We start from the raw sequence: 21,421 nt of genomic DNA on the forward strand, positions 1-21,421 counted from the left end.
TTTAGTTTTCATTTTTCACCACAATAGTTATAATGCTGGTTTGTCTCAATACACAATGCTTTGATCACGTGGAATAGTTTACCTCCCTGCTATGTGGTATGCTTTGAAAGCTATATTGGAGTAACATATCTCTCTGGAACTGCTTTAATTATATTTCCATCTGCTTTACTTTCAACTGTTTTATTTGTTTATTTATTTATGTGTTTGTCTGTTTATATGTTTCTTCTCCCTTGTATGTGTTTGTTACTGTAGTGAGAGCTGATTGGATGTCCATTGCTCTGGCTCCACCCCTTACAGGTTTCCAAATTTTTTCACAAAGATCTAGGAAGCATGATGGTATCACATAACTGTTTCTGTTAAGTCTCAGACTCTACCTAGTGAATGCCTGGCCTGCTAAACAGTCGTGTGTATTATGATATATGAGGACTTCACAGGCAAAGATAAATACTATGGATGTTGCTGGAAACACACACCATTCTTCTCTAAGTAAAACTATGTGAAGGTAGTACAACATGAAAGAAGAAGAATTTGTACAGCTTCATCTGCACATTTGCCACCATACTTAGCCTAGCAAAAAGGTTAGCTGATTTTTAAAATGTTTAGGCAATGGACAGACATAGCCTTCATCTTTCTATGACATTTTTGAATTCTGTTTGATTAGCATACCAGTGCTAAATGATTATTTTAACAAAAAAAAAAATCAGCTTTTTATAGATAAAACTATAAAATGTGGTTAAAATAGTCAAAAGTAGAAGTAAAATTAAATGCATAATATAGTAACTAATATTGTACAAACGAAATTGGCAAAAGAGTAATTAGTTTTATCAAGATGCATGTTTTGCAGCTTATAATTGCGCAGCTTATAGTGCAAAAAAGGAATTATGTATTTTACTGATGCATATGTTTTTTTTTTTTCTTTATTGTGTCTCTTAAGCGGTTAACATCAGGATCAGTTGGCTATAGAAAGGATGATAAAAAAAACAGTGAGGAAGATATCGATCCAGTTTCTACAATTGCTTGAAAACAATATTGCTGAATTTTCCACAGTACTGTTAAAACGTATACTTAAATCTTGTATTCACCTTTTTGATCTTATGTCTTAATGATTCACATCGAAAAAATGGCCAACATTATGTTAATTGACAGGCATTTTGGCAGCATTTTAATAAAATGTGTGAGCTGCTGTTAGGAGCTTTCTGACTAACACAAATGTTTTCATCAAAATTATGTAAAGCAGTAACAGAGGTTATTGTTGGGAGAAGAGGACTGCAACCCCATCCCTTTATTACATCTTATTAATACAAGGTCCAAGCAAAACTATTGTAAATATACATTAGTTGAAAATGTTCACTGAATCACTGGTCTATATTACCATGCCAACAGGGCTGTTCATTGAACACCCGTATCTTGACACATGTACACTGAAATACCAAAATGTTGAATGGCCACAAAAGCGATTTTTTTTCCCTAGGAAAAAAAACACTGGGCCATTGTTGGGAATTTGCCATTTCCTCCACTGTAGTGCGATCTCTGAGCAAAGCCCCGCACTTCATTGTGTCTATCACTTTATTTTGTTTTTTGTTGGCTCAGCGATTTTTTTTCCTGGGAAAAAAATTGCTTTTGTGGCCATTTGACATTTAGGTATTTCGGTGTACATGTATCGACATAAGAGCATTCGATGAACAGCCTTGTCGACATGGTAATATAGACCCTGAATCACAACCATTTGAAATGATAGCTTAAAGATGGAATTTGACAGACATACCAAAATACAAAATTACATATTTTGCATGTTGCAATGGATGGTGTTTTTCAGTATCATAAATATGCAAATTAATATTTATCATTAAGGAGATAAGTTCATGCTTCCTTACTGCAAATATCTGCATCTTCATCCTCGCCATTTAGGCAGTTCTTTATCCGATTGCAGAGCTCAGAAGCTTCAATGCATGTTGTTCTGTCATCACAAAGAAAGCCTGCTTGATTGCTTGAAGCTGCACAGTATCGGTTTACTGAAAAATAGATTAGGGATTCATTTTTTTGTTTTTTCTTAATGAGTAAGATAACACTATAATGTATCGACATCATGAATGGCTCACAAAGCATGTAATACATACACAAGCACAACATCCAACCATTATTAATGTTTTAAGAGTTTTAAAGTTTTGTCTTGTCTGACAGTCACATTTTTACCACTGAAAAGTATTTTTAATAAAACAGAACAAACAGCTATCATCTAACTAACAAAGGTCAGTGTTGAACTCCTTTAGAATATTGGATACCTCCTCAGTAACTGTCAAGTCATGTAAGACATTATTATTGAGAGACCAGTTAAAACCTTTATTTATTAGGGATGTGTTAAGTGCAAAGTTTATCATTAAAGCAATCTTTGAATGGTCTGAAAAGACTCTGGTCTCAGATGAATATTTTATTTGCCAATTAGTTAGTGTACTGGACATTAGAAAGAAATCTATGTATGACCAAAAGTTATGGCATCTAGAGAAGTATGTGTAGTTGTTGTTGTTCCGGGTGTGATTATCAAAGGATACAGGGTCAACTAAACCAAAGTCAGAGACTAATTCCATTAGAGCCAGGGAGGCTTGTGTGTTATATGATTTGGATTTATTAGAGCGATCAATGTTAGGGTCAATTACTGCATTCCAGTCCCCCCTAGGATATAGAAATGGTTGGGGAAATTAAGCAACATGTTATAGACTTTTAAGATGAATCCCTTTTGTCCTGAGCATGGTCCATACAGATTTAGGAATAAAATTGGTTTGGCAAGTAGTGGAGTTAGGCACGTGAAGTAGCACCATCTACCCTCCTGATCTGCACCCTTGTCAATAATGGAAGGTTAAAAAGAACTAATAAAGAACTAAGATAGTAATCAGTACCCCTTAGAGTTACAGCTGATTCCTGATGAAATAATGCCTTTTATCCACTTCCTGTTCTTTTCCTTTACCCATTCATCATCTACCATATGTGATTCTTGAATGTAACAGATATCTGCTTCTGTTTTAACCAATAAGTGCATTAGAAGATTCCTTTTATTTTTGTCCTGGAGCCCTCTGACATTCCAGGAGATTAAATTCCACACCTCATCTATAGCTATGGGGACTTAAGGTTAATTTATTGGAGTTTATAGAGTGATCAGTGGGAAGTGGACTAAAGTGCGGCTCAAGATTGACTCATAGGTTAGGTATGTGTGTAACAGCTACTAAGAATACAGCACAGAGCTCTCTCATAGGTTCATAGGTAGGTACTAGGCTATCTGACCAAAGGCATTTATAAGCCTAGCCAGAATGTGTTGGCTTTCGCCACCCCCTTAGATTAGTTCCCTGTACCTCTGTCCAGCAGAGCCACTGAAGTGATCCCGGGGTAAACTTTCTGTTTCCCATCCACTCATCAGTGTTTCTCTTGAAGACTGTTAGTGAGGAGCTCTGCCTAATGTAGATTGGAATCTTGTTCCAGAGCATGGGAAGTCTCTGGGACAGGAATATATCCCTCCAGTACGTCCTATGTATTGTTGTGGTGAGGTTTAGATCCCTAGAGGAGGGGATATGGTTTTCTTTAGGTGGAGCATGTCCATCAATTATGGGTTGGACATGGCCTTGTATGTCAGGCAGAGATCACCTTTGAGTAGGCGGTATGCAACTAAGTACAGCTGGAGTTTCTTCAGTCGAGCTGCATAGGGCATCTGTTTGAGGCCAGTTATACTTCTGCAGTCTTTCCAGCTGTTGCAGGTGTCTTGTAAGGTACATCCCAAATGGGGCGTTGTACTCTATGATGGGTCTAATGAGTGATGCATAGAGGGGCCGGGCACAATGACCTCTTTTGATCTGGATGCAAACCTTTTTGTGATTAGGTGGGCCACATAGAAGGATTTTTTAACCACTTTGGCAATGTGATTATCAAAGGAGAGATTACTATCTACTTGGGTCCCCAGATCCTTTATTACGTCTTCCATATTTAGGGGGCTACAATCTATGTGGTAGTTTGTGGGTACTTTGTTTTTTCCAAAGGGGATGACTATGCACTTTTTGGCATTTAGCTTGAGGCCATGGTTTTGACACCAGGTATCTGTCTCAGTGAGACCCTTTTGGAGGATGTCTGTATCAGCCGGAGAGTCAATTATAGCCCCTAGTTTGCAGTCATCTGCAAAATGGTCAGCCATAGTCCTCCTGTGCTTGCCTGTACCTCTGAGAAGTATATGCCAAACAGGAGGGGTCCTAGGACTAAGCCCTGGGGAACACCACTTGTAACCAGTTTAGAGTCAGACCTAGCTCCTGCAACTCTTACCATGTGGGTTTTGTCTGTGAGCCAGTTGGCAACCCATCTTGTGATGTAGGGGTTTATGTTCAGGCTGGTGAGCTTGTCTATAATGCCAGAATGGGGAATGGTGTCAAAGGCCTTTGCAAGGTCTAGGTAGGCTGTGTGGACCACTTTTCCCTCATGTATAGCCTTGGTAACTGTCTCAAAGAAGTCCACCAGGTTTAGGAGGCATGATCTGCCCTTGACAAAGCCGAACTAGATAGGATCCAGTGTTTGGAGGTTCCCAATGTCGCTGTTAATGAGATCCATGATGATGCGCTCCATAGCCTTTCAGACCAAGCTAGTCAGGCTTATAGGGCAATAGTTCCCGGGGTCTGTTGGTGTTCCACTTTTGAGGAGCGGAATAACCGTTGCTGAGCACCACTCTATGGGCATGTAGCCTGTGGAGAGGCTGAGTTTGAGCAGTGTGTTTAGGTGTGGGGTTAGTTCATCTTTGAGCTCGTGTAGGACGCAGCCTGGGACAACGTCCGGTCCCATTGATGCTGTGTTTTTGGCTTTGGAGAGGGCTGTTTTTACCTGAGTGTCTGTGATTTCAGGGGCGCTACATTCTTCTGGTGTGGTTATGGGCCCTTTTGGGGGTGAGAGGGGGCTGAAGTTTGCACTGAACTTGTCTGCCAGGATGTTGGCGATATCGATCAGTTCAGTGTATTTTGTGCCATTCTGCACTAACTCCAAGCAGATCTGAGAATTGCCACTTAGATTCTTGACATAGCTAAAGAATGCCTTGTGGTTATCTTTGGAGTCCTTGGCATTTTTTCTTTTAAAGCTAGCCTTGGATTATTTTATGAGGGATCATAGTTTCTTGCTGATACTAATCAGGGATGTCTTCCCTTCTTGGGATTTTACTCTTTTCTGTACTAGTTTCCTCCTTCTATTGTATAGCTTGTTTATGGCAGGGGTCCATCAGACAAGTTTCCTTTTCTTGGAAGAGTGAGTCTTGGTTTTGCTTGGGATAGCATTATCCATGCATTCTTGTAGGTGCCTGTAGAGTGCATTAGTAAAAGATTTTGCAGCTTGGGTAGCGTTATCCTTTAGCATGGGGGATTTGAAACGTTCCACCTCTGTCTTAAGTATAGTGAAGTTTGCTTTTGAAAAGTTTTTCATGGTGGTTTCTTTGACTGGGGGTGGGGGTGGAATGTGGATATCCAGAGTGATTAGTTTATGGCCAGATCTAACCAGCGAGGGGTTGACCTCTGGTGTGGAACACCGGTCGCTCATGTTGGTGATGACCAGGTCAAATATGTTGTCACCTCTGGTGGGGGTGTTGACCAGTTGATCCAGGGCATTTGAGTTTATAATTTCTAGGAAATGTTGGGCAAGAGAGTTAGTACTTGAGTAGTTCTCCCATTTAATGTTTGGGTAATTGAAATCACCCAATATCAGGGTGTTTGGTAGGACCTTTAGGTTTCCCAGTGTTTCCAGAAATGCAGAATGGGGGTCCTGGGACACGGTGGGTGATCTGTAGCAAGCTACAATTTGAATGGCAGTTCTGCCCATTGTTAGTTGCACGTGGATGATCTCTAAGTCATCGTGCTGTGCCACTAACCTAGAGGTGTGAGTATTCTTGATGAATATGGATACGCCCCCGCCTTTTGTATTTTGGTCTGGGTTTTGTGGCCGAATTATATGGTATGCGTTGTAGCCTGGTAGTGCTGGGGTGCTCTCTGGAGCCTTAAACCAGGTTTCTGTTACTGCACATATATCGATTTTCTCCATACTGAGGAGTGCCTCGATTGCGTGCATTTTGAGGTTTAGACTTCTGACAGTGAGTAGCATTTGTTTTTTGTTCCTTGTGCTAATTACGGCGGTGGGTTTGTCTTTTGAGCCTTGCCTAAAAAAGGCACAATGGGGGTAGCAAGAGCCTTGGCCAATATTTGAAATCCTAAGGGTGACAGGTGCAAGCCATCTCTAGCGAAGTAATGTGGCTTGTCGAGCATGTCATCCCAGGCTGACAGACACTGGATCCCCTTTGAATGACACCAGAAGCCCCTTTGAATGACACCAGAAGCTTAGCCAATTGTTGAAATTGATATATTTTTTTTATACTGTGGTATCATTCTTGGTGAGAGCAGGGTGCTACTCAGGGTCAGGGTCATACCGGTGTGGGCTGTGTAATCAGAGAGCTTTTCCATGTCTCTTTTCATGTAGTCCAGGGAGGTACGGCTGAGGTCATTCACACCAACATGAACAAATCTACCCTAGTGCCTACCCACTTAACCCCTATATTTGAGAGAGACAAAAAGAGAAAATAAACAGGAAAACATGTCTTTAAAATAATTATGTAGTTAACAAAGGTAGAATAACTATATTTACAAAATATGTACATCATTGATCCAATTCCAAAGGTTGCCATCCGGTACCCTTCTTAGCTTATCCAACTAGCTCTTTGCTGAGGATTCTGCCAGTTATGGAAAGTAAACTAGTGCTTAAGTGTCAAACCATTTTATGATATAAACATAGAGCAAGGGGAACTAATTAAGCAACTAATATAAATGAGTACCATATAGTGATCTATGCAGATGATGACTAAGAATACAGGCAGAACAGTATACATCTAGGAATAAAGCAGTTATTATGCTATACTTTTAGTTTTCTTTCCCTTCTCCCTCCTTACAGACTGTTTTTATTTTGTTTAAATGACAAGAAATAACCCAAACAGCAATAATTTGAACCAGAGCATAAGTATCTGAAAAATCTTATTGTTTTGATTGAGTAATTATAGCCTACAAAAAAAAAAAAAACTACTGAACACATGTAACAAGATATTTCCCAGTCCCTCATGTCTCTTGTTTTTGATTTTTCTCAACAGGATTTATGTTATCGTAACAAAACAAAGTAGAGCATATCGGGATTTCCCTATTAACATGGGGCATTGCATCTTATCTGTATACCAAACAGACATTAATTGAGTGGCTTTATTATCCGGAGGGTGCAGATAAAGGCACCTTGGCTCACAACCACTTTATTAAAATGAGTGTCATCTGGCAGGACGATCCAATTGGGTAGAGGCAGATATGGCATATCATAAGGTTGTGGATAGGTGCCGGTTATGATTTGAGATTCCTATCACAATTTTAGTGGGGAATCTGCAGCACAGCGCGGTCTTTAGCAGAGGGGTGAGATTGTGCAGTTTGATGTGAGGGAGGGTGTACCTCGCTCGTTTACATTTAGACTGGTCCCACATAACTAGGATAGACCTCACCTTGGCAGTTATCAGGTTGTTGCAGAGATTATATTCAATATTTGGAACCGCTTCCATCTGCATTCAGAGAGGATTCTGAGAGGAGAGCCAGATAAGTAAATGCAGGAAGGACTTCGCTGTTTCGCATTGTGCAAGCTAATCCAGTAGGAAGTCTTTACTTTTCCTCTTTCCTCTTTGACTTGCTGCACTTGATTACAAGAGTTGTACTTGCCACCGCTCATGAGTCCCCCCGGCTACACCATGTTGGAATATTCATTCCTGGGGCTTGCGAGTGAATAGCAGATTTTACTTTTAAGCTATATTAACTTTTTTTAACAGAAGAAAATGAGTATCCAGGTTAAGGTCGAAGACTTGGGGCTGGAATAACCAGAAACTATCTCCGGTAAGAGATTTACTACTGTGGTAAACATCACAGTTATGCCTCCGGAGCTGAACCAAAGAATTTTAGGAAAATGGGATTAGCTTCCTTGAGTGAAGCCAATGTAAATTTTATTTCTTTATGGTAGAAGGACAGAATGTTTGGAAATCTCATCTGACACATGATTTTATGTTTGATAAGATCCACACAGTATGGAGACAGTTTGCAGTGCTTTTCCTTAATTTCTTGGGGGAGATCCTGGGAGATAGAGATTGTATAGGTATTCCATGTGAAGTGTTTTAACTTTTTATAAGCTGTAAGGATAGCTTGCATGTCTTAGTGATTTAGAAGTTTCACATATATAGACCTTGGGGTTGTAGTGCTTTGTTGAATTGGAGAGCTCGGTGTGCTCTTTCAATTATGCATTCAGCCGGAGGATCTCTTGGATGAAGCAGAATGCTGAAGATTTGTTTAAGAGTTGGAAGCAGTTGATTTTGATCATATTTTTCTGGTAAACCCCTAACGATAAGGTTGTTTCACCTGCTCCTTGCTTCCAGGTCCAGAATTTTTAACTGTATATTGGATAGTGCCTTATCCTTAGTTTTTAATTCAGCTTTCAAGTGTTTGATTTCCATTTCATTTGCTTTGGATCTCCCCTTTACTAGCTCGAGTCTTTCAGCAGTTTGGTTGATTGTGGTTCCAAAGGTATTTAGTTTATCAGAAAAGCCTTGGACAACAGATTGCAGAGGTAAAAGGGCGCTATTCAGCTCGTCCATATGTATGGTGATATTGGCCTTCTGCTTTGTGGATTCCTTTATTTGTTCTTGTTGAGCTTTGGATGTTTTTTGCCTTTTTGGGGTAACTTCTTTTTCTGGAGATGAAATTGCTGATCATTTAGTTTTTGAGGTTTGCGTGTCCATGCCTTCGATTTCTTTGGGCATTTCCTCCCCTCGTGGTTGTTGTCAGTTGCTGAGGTGCTGAAGCTTTCAGGCCTCTATTATCCACATGTAAACTCATTTTGGTGACTGCTAGATAGTAAATCTATGTTTAACTTACAGATTTACTGGATTTTAGGGTAATTCAAGTGAAATCATGCTCAGTGCAGGTATTTTTTTCCTGATGAATGTTCTTATATTTCGATTTGCTGGCTTATTGCAGTAATTCAAGCTGTTTAGAGTAAGAGCTATGTGGAGAGGGTGCTGCTCAAATGACCACGATCTTGGAATCTTTATTAGTAACTTTCAAGCAACCAGAAACTACAGTTATCCGGCATCTACCAATCCCCATGGGTGCCAGTTAACTGATGGTTTACTGTATATGGCTCAACGGCATATTATTAAATGCTCATATGAGCAAATGTCAGAATATCAAGCTGAGAAGATCAAACTCCAATACTATCAAAGGGAATGGGTCTTGTATCGTGTGGGATTTTGGCACAGCAGGGATCAAGGTATCGCTACTTTTGTCACTGTTTTGCAGTCTCAAAGATGGTATATGTAATTAGCAGGGTGTATGGGTGCATGGGAGTTTGCCCTCTTGAAAAAAAAAAAAAAAAAACAGGTTGTGCTCAGTTTCACTATTTGAGACTTTGAACTTTTCATCTCTAAATTTTGATGTTCACTCATATGAGTTTTCAGTTATATAACAGGAACTTATCAAACCTGGAAAAACAGACACAGCTGATTGAAAATCAGCTGTTTGAATATGCCGGTGGTGTTTCTGTGCAAGATCATAGTACAGTAGGGATCAGGGAATTTGCCCTTTCCCCATTGTACTGTAATCTCAGAGTTGGAATATATACTTTGAATGGTGTGTGTGTGTGGGGGGGGGGGTGCAGGGAGCTTGCAAAAATCCCTGCAAAAACATTTCTTCTTTTTTTTTGGTTGTTGTTTGACAAGTTGTATTTGAGCAGTTTACAGTTCTACTTTCAATGACATGACATTCATCCATGTGTGTGTGTGTGTGTGTGTGTGTGTGTGTGTGTGTGTGTGTGTATATATATATATATATATGTGTGTGTGTGTGTGAAAAGAAGGTTTCTTAATAAGTGTTAACAAAACTGTCTCAAGCATAGACGTTGAATATGTACTTTGTATTTTTGTGTGGTAACAATATGACAATAAGAACCACTGTAGGTATGTGTGGTAACAATATGACAATAAGAACCACTGTAGGTATGGGTAAGTATAAAAAATAATGAGACGTGAATTAACTTTTAAACACACACACACACACACACACACACACACACACACACATTGGCATAGGAAAGTCTGAAAGAAGGTCAGAAGGGCATGGACGTTCTGTATGTTATGGAGATAAGTCCCCATGTTTTTAACCAAGATCAAGGATGGTTAAAACTAGTTGCATGGTTAGAGGAAAACAGGTAGAGAATTAGAGAATTACACAAAAAAAGACTATAAAACATCCAAAAATAAGTTCATCAGGCAAATACTTACTGAATTGTTTGGTCTTTAAAGTGTCTATTTCATTTATATGCTTCATTTCTTTTAATTCCCACTACAAGAAATTGGTTAAGTTTATAAACCATAACATGGAAAAGGTGATATAGAAGGTAGGGCTTCCTATAGGAATGTGAAAGCAAGGTGCCACGATGGAGGCTAAGTCATACTGGAAGGAATAGACTATGTACAGTAGCATAGTGAGTGAGGAGATCAAGAAGGAAATGGTGGTATGGATGGAAGAGACAGGGACTAGACAGATTGCCTCTCAGGTTTCGCTGGATTTTGAATGATATGCTAACATGTTTTCTGATAGAGGTCATCCACAGGTCACTGACAAGCACTGCAGTGCCTGTGCAGTAAGCTTAAGTGTGGCACCCTCATGCAGCCAAAACAAAAGCCATCTGTATTCCACGTGTAGCACCCTCACACTGCCAAAACAAAAGCGGTCTGTATTCCACTTTAAAATATTTATTATACTTTAGCACTTTCATCCGTAGGTTGTAACAGACTTCTTTAGAACTGGTAAACCAATAATTTAAACTGCTGTACAAACCTACACTCCAGTGTATGCACCACAGTTCACTTCAGTAGGCTCAAAGGCAGTGTAAAATCAATGCAGAATCCAAGGTAGTAATAAAACTTCAGTAGGCTCCCAGGCAGTGTAAAATCAATGCAGAATCCAAGGTAGTAATAAAAACTTTGTTTATTGTGAAAAACAATAAAACGAATCTCCAAAATGGACAGACCCCTTCACTAACCAGGCACAGTCCAGAAGTAATCCAAAGGAAAACCAAGTATTCCAGCTATAAAATGTTCCCCTGTTGTAAAATAAAAAGCACAATCCAGTTGTAAAAACCTACTACACTTTATTTCTGTTAAGTGCTTTTCATCTCGCTTATAGCGAGACTTATTCAAACCACATACAGTTCTACATCACACTGTGGTTTAAAACCTGTTCCACTCTCAACTTCCCTTCAGTTAATTACACAAGTAAATTATGCTGCTTGATTAGTAATTGATAAATGATACATCAATTAAGTTAGTTCTTCACTGTTACTTAGATTTCAATAAATTAAGCTCCTAAATAATGTGCTGTGTGTGTTGCTTACATTAAAAATATATAGGCTCTTGCTGAAATACATGTACTTGCACAGTACAATAATTAAATCAATTGTATAAGTTTGTGTCAAGTGTTATGAATTTATATTTATATTTGTTTAAAAAAATACTTGTTTAAAATACATAGTTGAAAAACATAGTTAAAAAGTTATGAATTTATATTTAGAATAAATACTTGTTTAAAATGCATAGTTAAGAATACATACTAAAATGTTTCACTTCTACTAAGTCTATTACTTAAAACATACCTTAATACAAAATAAATCAAGACATTAATACATAAATCACCTCTACCAAAACTGTTACAACTATTTGCTTGAAGCATGCAGTATTTAAATAAATTTAAGTATCTAACAAATCTTATCTAACAAACCTGTCTGAAGTACATTTCCTGAAGTTTATAAAACAAACAGCGCTAGTCCTAAATTGCCTGATCATTGCATTTAGAAATGATGAATAATAAAAGCAGAATTAAGGAAAGGGAAAAGGGGGGAGGGGAAAAAAGAACTGGAGGGAAAGGAATTCTACAAAATTTTCTATGTACCCTCTAGAATGCATGTTTAGATTTGTGACTTCATGAATAAATTATCTTGAAAGGCTCTTCAATTTCAATATACAAGCTATTGAATACATTTCATTCAAACCAGGGGCATGACAGGCACGGGTTCTTAGTTGCCAGGATAATTCTAATTTTTCCAAGAGTAAAGCACTGCTGCACAAACCCACGCTCCAGTGTATGCACCACAGTTCACTTCAGTAGGCTCAAAAGCACTGTAAAATCAATGCAGAATCTAAGGTAGTAATAAAAACTTTGTTTATTGTGAAAAACAATAAAATCTTGGCACAAAATCAAGGGACATCATCAGAGTAATGATTCAATCAAAGTTGCCATATTTAAATGCAAAAGCCGAGGAAATTTACAAGGTAACCAACTGTCAAGTCAGCTTAAAGGCATAGTAACACGAAAAAAACAAGTTACATGTTCAAACTTTAAAAATCATTGAAACTTAAACGCCTTGGGATAAAATTCTGCCTCCATAATTATAGTTGCATGATTTTAACACAGTTGTCTTAAGTGAACTCACACAGTTTTGGTAATTTTCCTGGGACATGTTCCCCATCACAAAGAAGAAAGAAGAAAAGTGTGTATGGGGAGCTCATACCACATAGAGCTAAACACAAAAATGGCACTAACTGAAGGCTTTGAGTTTAAGTAAGAAAGCAATTGAGATGCCTTCACTTAAACCATAGGGTCTGGTGGCATTTGCTCTAATCTGCCACTCGATTCCTTACATTCTAACTTAATTTTCCACAGTCCCCATCTATGGTCTACATCAAAAACATCTATCACAAAAAATTGAAACCATGGTCATTATATATTTGAATATGCTCCCACAAACTGTTCCTGCTATCTTGTTTTTTAATGTCCTTTAAATGTTCGTAAAATGTGTCTTTTAAAGCTCTTTCAGTTTTGCAAATATAGAAACAGGAACACTGTCAACAAAGTGCTATGTAAACCACCTAACATTGTCCCAAATCCTTGCACCTTTACTTTCTCTCCTTCCTAAAATATTTAAAATAAATAAACATAATGTAATATGTTCTGAACTGTCTTTCTGTCCTGCCTTTACAATTACCTTTCTTAAATTTAACTATTGTTTTATTAACATTGTCAAGTATAACTTGTTTCTCCACTAATATATCCTTACACTGATGGCAAGCTCCACATTTAGAAGTTGAAGAATTCAAGATGTTCCTAGGTTGATATCCTTTCTTCCTACCCATCTTATAGACAAAAAGAGGTGTAGAGCCAATTGTATTTAGAACATCTTCTTCAGTAAAATGTGTTTGCCAATGTCTTATCATAATTTTCTTCACTGCATGTGTGTGAGGCCCAAATTCTACTATACAAGCTCTGTTAAATTTTGAATCTGTGTTATTGCTATCCATCAAAATTGGTCCATTAGTGCAATTTGTAAATACTTCCTTCCCCATTCCTCTACATCATTCTTTCATCATACTTTCTTTCTCTAAAAGACTAGTAATAAACTCATCAATCATTTCCTTATAATCAGATGTCATTCTGACAGCTCGAATAAGTTGTCCTTTAAAAGCTGTCTCAAGTAGGAATTCGTGAAAGTAGATTTTCTATGTATCCTGGATTTGAATCTATTACCGTCAAAACTAATAAGTGTATCAAGATATGCTACTCCAGTACCATTAATTTCTGATGTAAATCTAAGATAATTGGTACTGTTATTTAAATAATGTACACAATTGTTAAATGAGTCAACATCACCTTTCCATAAAATGTAGATATCATCAAGATATCGTGAATAATACTTAATAGATGTCATATATTCACTGTTGAATATGGTGGACTCTTTTTGTGGAAACATTAATGTAATTGTGGTCCAATATAATGCTCATTAAATCCACCAACATACTAATTCTATCCCAACTAAATCCTGTATGTTTTCTCATACTGTTGGTGAATGCTACAAGACCTTCGTCTGGGGGAATGCATGAGAACAAGTCCACTACATCAATGGAGGTGAATAATAACCCATTATTCACGATATCTTGATGATATCTTTTTGTCTATAAGATGGGTAGGAACTTGAAAAATATTCTGGAGAAAGGATATCAACCTAGGAACATCTTGAATTCTTCAACTTCTAAATGTGGAGCTTGCCATCAGTGTAAGTATATATTAGTGGAGAAACAAGTTATACTTGACAATGTTAATAAAACAATAGTTAAATTTAAGAAAGGTAATTGTAATATATCTTCAGGACAGAAAGACAGTTCCACTTTATAGGTGATGAACATTATTTTAAGTTTGCTATTATTGACATTATACATGTAGACCCTAAGCCTATAAAGAATAATTAACTGATGCCACGACTTATCCTGGCATAAATGATTTTATTTCAGTTAAACCTGTTTTGATGTTAAACAGATAACTTGCAGATTTTATTTAAACATATTACATTATGTTTATTTTTACAATTAATTTTTAATTAATTTAATATATGCTTATTTGCAGATTGATGTGTTATAAACTTTTTGAGACATTGATACATACTGTAATTTGTATTGGCTTCCTTAATATAGGAACAATAAGAACAACAACCACATTTGAGCATTAGGTGGGTATGCTTACTTCCATTAGTTTGTAAAACTTTCCTTTCTAGACAATTTTTCATGTTTCAGTCCCTTCTGAAAGTGACTAATGGTTTAGCCCCTAACTTTTCCATGTTCAAGCCACCAATTTTCAGGATTTTCCAGTAGTTCCTCAAAATATGCTGAACATCCCTGCCTTCATTGTTGTATGTAAGGATGCACCCATGGTTAAATTTCATGTTCTCCACAGGATTAATATTCACCTTGACACTGCTGATACCGAATAAGGGTACATAAAACTGGTCAAGTCTTTTTTGTTTAACCTCCTGAAATATCACATCCAAAAATTGGGGTGGGAACCCTCAATTTGTTAACATATCCATTAAAATTTCCCCTTCCTTCAAAAAGGTGTCAGTCTCAGAAATCTTCCTTGCTAAATGAATCAGCTGGTCTTTGGCCAGTGCTTTCTTCTGGTGCAAAGGATGCCAACTGTCCAAATGAAGCAAGGAGTGTGAATATGTGGGTTTTCTGTATAATGTAGAGGAAAAACAGTTATCAGGCTGATAAATTCTAAGTTCCACATCTACTAGTTTATGACTTCAAATGATTTAGTCATAGTAAAACTAAAAAAAAGAGTAGTGGTGTTGATAAAGGTGAAGAATTTGTCTAGTTTAGCCATGCTGTATTTCCAAAAAAGGACTATATCATCAAGAAAATGCCCATATCGGCTTCAGCAATTGCCAAATGGTGGATTAAACAATTAGTCATGTTCTCAATAAGCTAGAACTATGTTTGCAAAAATGGGGGCACATGCGGCCCCCGTTGCTACACCATTGGCTGGCTTATATGTAGTCTCTTCAAACCATATAAAGTTGTTTTGTAAAACCTTTTCCATAAGGGAGGTAACAGCCTTTACCAACCTATCTTCCAGTTATGTATACTGGCATAAATACAACTAAAATCAATCAATGCCTGTGTCATATGTTATTACCGAAAAAAGGGGTTCAAAAAATATCAATGGTGATAAAAATGAATCTCTCTTCATAAGTATCCCTGTGAATCTTACTCATGAAATCCCACAAATCCTTGTAAATATGGGTTTCTTTTGATAAGATATTTTTTAGTATCATGTCAATAAATCAATCTATTGTGCGAGTTTTGGACCCTTTTTCATCTACTATTGGTCATAGTGGTGGCTCTGTCAAGTTCCTGTGAATTTTAGGGATCCCAAAAATTGTGAGGATCTGTGGAAATTCATTCTTAATATAGCTGAATTTGCCTATAATAATCAACTCTTCAAACAATAAATCATACAGAGCCAAATCAGTTTTTCTATAGGAAACATTTAATTAATTCCTAGAGCTCTCTTCATACTGGTTAGAAAAAAGCATAGTCTCCATCCTATTAATATAGCCAGTATGGTCCATTACCATCATCCCCCACCTTTGTCAGGTTTCATGCATCTAATGGTTTGGATCTCCATCCTATTAATATCATCAGTATGGTCCATTACCATCATCCCCCACCTTTGTCAGGTTTCATACATCTAATGGTTTGGGTCTCCATCCTATTAATATCATCAGTATGGTCCATTACCGTCATCCCCCACCTTTGTCAGGTTTCATGCATCTAATGGTTCGGGTCTCCATCCTATTAATATAGTCAGTACGGTCCATTACCATCATCCCCCACCTTTGTCACATTTCATGCATCTAAGGGTTTGGGTCTCCATCCTATTAATATCGTCAGTGTGGTCCATTACCATCATCCCCCACCTTTGTCAGGCTTCATGCATCTAATGGTTCGGTTGGTGCTTATTTCACTAAGTAAAGCTTTCTCACCCTCCTCAAGATTGTTCCAGGTCAACCCACCTCTACTTTTGAATGCTCTCCTCACCTCTTGTTCACACATTTTTTCAAAGAATGAAATGGTGGGGTGTAGAGGGGTTAAAGACACTAGCTTTTTACATATGTTCTTGGGTTCAGTGTTCAATTTCACATTATCAAAAAACAAAAACAGTGAGGTTTAACTTTCTAGTAAACATCCTTAAATCAACAATAGTCAGCTAAGTTTCCTTTTCTAAGTGGAACAAATATTAAACCTTTTTCAAACAGAGAGGTGTGTGCTCTAGAAATTTCAAAGGAACTATAGTTATAAACTTTAAAGTCACCTTTCCAGCAGGGTCGGCCTTAGGTCAAGTGGTGCCCTAGGCAAAAGGGCTCTACAGTACCCCTCCACACACCACCTGGTGCCCCCATCCTGGCCTATTTGCACCATCCAGTTTACTGGAAAAGCACCCCTGCTAGATTGGCCTCTTAGACAGACACCTAGTTGGCCTTTGCATAAGGCTGGCTATGCTTTCCAGTTTGTAATAATCACAGATCCTTTGGAAATAATTTATTCCTCGCACGTCCCCTCTCCCCCTGGGGCAATGGTGAATTCCTGAACTTAGTTGCCTGGTGATGTTGCTCCTGTCACCTCTCTTGCTGTGCTCTCCACTGGTTTAAAATCCTCTCCAATCTCCTGGGAGGAGGGATCCAAAGGAGCTGGTGGGTAACCCAAAGGGGCTGGAAGGTATTCATTGTTTTTTTTCCACTTCCAGCCTCGATAGGGGAATCCCTGTTGTGCACAATATTGTTGACCTTTTATGGTGGATGATATGCCTTCTTAATGTTGTAGTCAGTCCTGTCACAGACCAGCTTCTTTTGTTTTCTTTGTTTTACTTCATGTAAGGTTTGTTCTAGCCTGCTGAACAGCATGTGGAAGTCTCCTCTAAAGGAGTTAAAAGTCAAATCATTGGAAATACTAGTGTCCATCTGGCTAATTTCTAGTTCTATTTGTTACATCATCCCCTGGTTATGCTGCATCAATATTTCCATAAGTTCAAATCCTTGTTTGCTAAATAGTGCAAGAAGTTTGTGGTATAAAACTGAGCCAGCAACAAGCCCAGAAGGTTATTTACAAGATCTTAAAACTTTGGGAGTAATACCCCATTTGATGCATTCTTGAAAACAGCTGTTTTTATCCTGTAGCTTATGATATATCACCAGTTTGTTCTCAAAAATGTTTAACTGCTGTGAAATAGAGATATTGTTTGGTACCATATCTTGTGGGGTAGATTCAAAGTCAATGTTGATTTTAAACCAGTCAGATAATGTGTTCCCTCTAGAACCCTTTCAAACAGAACTGGGCCCAAAAGTATTAGGGAAAAAACTTCAGTTAGTGATGTCTTTGTGTTTTGCTCTATGTGGCATGAGCCCCCCCCCCCCAAATATAGAAACACCGGCAACAGATGTACTGTTTTAGGGCTCTCTCTGAGGAAAACCATGCTACTGAAGTATGGCTGGAACTCAAGTAAAAGCGGAAATAGAGTCAGCAGTCCTTAAATTGCAAGCAAAAACAAACATTTTATATAAATATGTAGAGAATCCCAGACAACTACAGCACTCATCTGTCAGAAAGGAATAGTTTAGTTAATGTTACTGTTTGGAAAAAAAAAAGACTCTGCAATTCTTTAGATCTTTATATAAAATATTTGTTTTTGCTTGAAATTTATGGACTGCTGTTTCTGCTTCTTTCTGATGGGAAATATGTCCCAGGAAAACTATCACAATTGTTTTGTGAGTTCATTTAAGACAACTATGCTAAAATCATGCAACTATAGTTATGCGGGCAGAATTTTATTCCAAGACTTTTAAGTTTTTATTATTTTTAAAGTTTGAGCGTGTAACTTGTTTTTATTGTTACTGTGCCTTTAAGCTGACTTGACAGTTGGTTACCTTGTATTTTTCCTGGACTTTTGCATTTAAATATGGCAACTTTGTTTGAATCATTACTCTAATCATATGTGGAACCATAATTACAAACACAAAAAATACAATATGTGATCACTTTCTCCTACCATTCAAATTCAGCATTATAGTTAAAAATTAAAACCATCCAAAATGTAAAAAAATACATTTTCACAAATTTTTAAAAACATGAACTATTTTTGTCATCTCTAAAATTGCCATCAGCTAAAAGATACATACCTAAGTTTATAATTTTGTGAAACAAAATGTTAATACACTATTTATAGAAATGTTTTCATTTAATTCTGGGTACGTAGTAGCATTCAATCTTAACTCTATAAGTCAGTTGCATCATTGGTTACAAATGTTACATCATCACAACACAGTTTTTGGAATCACCATCAAACCCTCTGCAGCAGCTGTAGGACAACTGGTACAGGCATACAACTGAAAAGCAGAAAACAATCTGGGCAGCAGTAAACACCTTATATATGCAATACTCCTTTTATGTCATTTTGACTTGCCTATCAGGATAATAAGGGCTTTTGATGATGAGTAGTGACATTATTGACCACAGTGTTATGTCACTGTATCATACCTCATGTTCCCAGTCATTTCTAGATCCAGTATTCCTCGGTGCATTAATTTCAGACATATCCATGACAAGAGAAAACAGATGACACAAAGGCAGGAATATCAGGAAAGAAGGAGGGTATAGTCTAAAGAAGGACCTCAAAAGCTGACCAAGTAAAAAGAGAGATGGTATTTGCAGTTCATTTCAGACAAATGCATAGTACTGAATTTGGACTAGAACAACCCTAGTGTGAAGAATCAGCTGAAGGGAGTCAATACAATGGTGATGCAGCAAGAAAATGATCTGAAGGCATTTATCAGACCTGGACTGTACCACTTGGAACAGACAGAGAGTCTTGGAAGAAGAAGAAGAAGAAAACAGAAATCTGGGATTTATCCTCACATGGATATACTTCTGAAACAAAGATATGATGCTTGTGTTCTGTAGTGGTCTGATCAGTGCACACCTCAAATAATGTGTACAGTTCTGAACTGATTACATGAAGAGCAGTAGCATAGCTAGGTTGTGAGAGGCGTAACTGCCCTGGGTGCAAAGTATTAGGGGGTGCAATCATCCATCCATCATCCCAATCACTATTTAGTACAATACTGGCTTTTAAAAGCCAGTATTGCATCTGTGGACAAACCTGAGCACTGTTAGTGTTTTGTGCATGGTCTAAACTGTAGGAACTGCTTGCTACATTGTGGCAAGCAATTTTCTACAGATTTAAATATAAAAGAAAATCTTGTTTTGTTTAACTAAGACTTGAGCACCTAGTACTGTGTGCTGGCAGGGTATAAACTGTAGCAATTGTTTATGACATTAGTAGTGAGCAGTTTTCTACAGTTTAAAAGAAGATTTGTTTTTCTACTACTAAAGTGTGAGGAAAGAATGTTGGGGGCAAGTCACTGAAACTGGACCTGAATGACTTGGGGGGGGGGGTTACGTCATGCATCTGGCCACCTGGATGGTATGCCTGTAGAAGAAATGTACATTTGGATACTTTTTTTATTTATTTTTATTGCTTCTCACTCAAAGAGCTTGGGAGGGCATGAGGATTGGATACTGTTTGAATGACCTGCTGGAAGAATCTTGGAGAATTCCTTTTTTTGCTCTTCATTCAAAGAGCTGAGGCAGTAGGATGCTAGTTCATGGGACCAGTACAGGATACTAGTTGAGCCAGCTATGGCTCTGATGGAGAGGGGCATTAGACTGCTGGACGGAGACGAGGAGAAACCATCAGACAGGTGAGTGACAGGTTAGTGGGTTAGAGGATGAACAAAGATTAAAGGAATTGGAACTTCACTCAGAGAGAGAGAAAAGAAGGGATTGGTGGAAATTATCATGTCAAAGAGATGGGAAGGTATCATCTGAACAGGAATAATAGGGGGAGAAAGAGGGCACAGACAGAAGGCGCCAACATTTCAATTACTGCTTGAAGAGAATTGTGATCCTGTGGAATGAATTGTTGAAATGCTTAGCAGAGAAGGAATGAACCGAGGCACTGAAGGAAGAAAGTGGGGGATGTGGAAGAAGTGAAATGTTAAATGTACTAAAAGGGCAGAGCTAACAGGGTGCTATACAAATGTAATGCAATGTAACTCCTATGTCCAGTGGTGATTTAATGGTCTTCTTAAAGCTGGGACTAAATCCAACTAATTTTACAAGATGTTTTTGGAGGACTTGGGGTATAGCAAAACAAAGGATATGACCAGAGGTAGCTCAAGATGTACAATTACTTCAAAAATAGGCCATCTATTCTAGATTCAAAACAGGTACAGTACAATATATTTTTGCTTTTCTTTTGAAGATCCTAATTTCATTAACAAGATAAAGAAAAAATCAGAATATGCAACTCTGAGACATGTATAGGAAAGCATTATGGCTCTGGTGCCTCCATATACCATATATGTTTAAATAGACTCGATCGTACTTTTTGGAAAACACATTTTGCAAAGAAATGTAAGTCTAATAGGCAATAAATGGCAGAAGAGTGCAAGAAATCACAAGCTCAAGTAGGGTGCATGTTGGCATCAGTGCTGTCTTCTTTTATTACTCCTGCTCCTTAGCATCATATATATGACTTAAAGGATTTATTGTAATAAACTGAAAATATCATTACAAGTTAACTCTAAACAAGCATTTAATGTACTTATGCTTTGATAGAAATAAAATATTACAAGCTGTCATTTTAATAAATATACTTTTCTTTAAATCTCTAACCTGGAGGTTGTTGAGGAAGTGCAAAGATGATTACACAAGCTACAGCTGCAACAATAGTTCCAAGTACCAAGAATGCAACTACACAGATAAGAATGCATCGTCTGGTGCAGCACTTGCAGTTTGTGCAGTCTTCATAGCAATCTATTAGAGAAAATTTAAAAATATAAATTAAACAGATATGCAAGTATAATAATACAGCTAAACCACTAGATACAAACATCTGTCAGAAAA

The 21,421-nt window shown here is 37.7% G+C and overlaps 1 protein-coding gene across 1 annotated transcript in view; it reads right to left on the reverse strand.

Annotated features, from left to right (window-relative positions):
* Positions 1 to 21,421, reverse strand: part of LDLRAD1 (low density lipoprotein receptor class A domain containing 1) — a 275,292-nt gene that overhangs the window by 97,290 nt on the left and 156,581 nt on the right. The window contains exons 3-4 of the mRNA XM_044085483.1: positions 21,191 to 21,331; positions 1,875 to 2,012 (exon numbers count right to left, since the gene is read on the reverse strand). Coding sequence (XP_043941418.1) covers positions 1,875 to 2,012; positions 21,191 to 21,331 — 279 coding nt within the window. The remainder of the gene's footprint in view (positions 1 to 1,874; positions 2,013 to 21,190; positions 21,332 to 21,421) is intronic.

Source organism: Protopterus annectens, chromosome 10.part0 (assembly GCF_019279795.1).
Source record: "Protopterus annectens isolate FY-2018-M chromosome 10.part0, PAN1.0, whole genome shotgun sequence".
NCBI classification, from domain to species: domain Eukaryota; kingdom Metazoa; phylum Chordata; order Ceratodontiformes; family Protopteridae; genus Protopterus; species Protopterus annectens.